Below are 1024 nucleotides of genomic sequence, written 5' to 3'. Positions count from 1 at the left end.
CTTGAGTAGGGTGTACCTTAGTCCTCAAACTGACATTTTGTTCTGCAACACTTTAAAGAGGTTGTGTGCAGCAGATTTCCCTAATGCAGTAAGTCATTTGATTTCCTGGCTGCTGCTTCCATGGTATTTTATAAATTAGATTACACTGAACATGTTCCAAAAACAAATCTTTATTCTATCCATCTATTGTACACTAAAATGACTTCTTGTAAGATACCTTACATAAAACTATTGCTTCTTCTTTATTGAATGGATACTCTCCTTCCTCCGTAAGACAATCCATTTAGAGACTCTTGATAAGGAATTCATTTTAATACCACAGTTATTGTTACTGTTCTCCAATGCTATGCCATAGTTGGCAATAGAATTACAAAAGAAAGAAAAGTTTCCTGGAATTCTAGAAAGATATTACTCAAGGTTTAGATAGTGCATTATAATGTGATAAAAATGTGCAACAAGGATAATCTTTTATTACAGAAGAAAAACATAAAGGTCTGCTCTTACCTGCTTAAAAAGTTGCAGGTTAACTGCTGTTTCCAAGAAATGTTTCATCAGACTTGAGCGGTGCTTCACAAAACTCTCCTCACAGAAAGTGATGGGCTCACCCTAAATACAAATAAAGATTGTCAGGGCATCAATAAAGAGTTAGACCATGGGTACCAGTCATGCCGTTGATATAGTATTGTCTAAGGAATCCTGGTGTGGCACTGCAGGAGAATGCACTGGACCTCAAGGTCAGTTTGAGCCATAAGGTTGGTGGTTCAAACTCACCAGCTGCTCCTTGGAAATCCTGTACAGGGTCATTCTGAGTAAGAACTGACTCCACAGCACTTACCAACAACAGCAACAAGACAGATAGAGAGTCAGAAGAAGTGTGAGACACAGATTTGTCTTCAAGATTTTTATAGTCAAAAGGAGTTGAATACAGTCAAAAAGTTTTACTAGTCAAAGAGAGCAGAGTATTTTGACTAGCCTGAAATCCAAATAGCTGAATTCTTCTACTGACATGCTTCCAGATTAAAAA

At 37.2% G+C, this 1024-nt stretch overlaps 1 protein-coding gene across 1 annotated transcript in view; it reads right to left on the bottom strand.

The window, feature by feature from the left end:
• The window catches only part of DENND1B (DENN/MADD domain containing 1B), a 391513-nt gene that overhangs the window by 88941 nt on the left and 301548 nt on the right, over nucleotides 1-1024 (bottom strand). The window contains exon 15 of the mRNA XM_006834232.1: nucleotides 505-606. Coding sequence (XP_006834295.1) covers nucleotides 505-606 — 102 coding nt within the window. The remainder of the gene's footprint in view (nucleotides 1-504; nucleotides 607-1024) is intronic.

This window comes from Chrysochloris asiatica, unplaced genomic scaffold (assembly GCF_000296735.1).
Source record: "Chrysochloris asiatica unplaced genomic scaffold, ChrAsi1.0 scaffold00009, whole genome shotgun sequence".
NCBI lineage: Eukaryota > Metazoa > Chordata > Mammalia > Afrosoricida > Chrysochloridae > Chrysochloris > Chrysochloris asiatica.
This window is presented reverse-complemented; position numbering and strand designations above follow the sequence as displayed.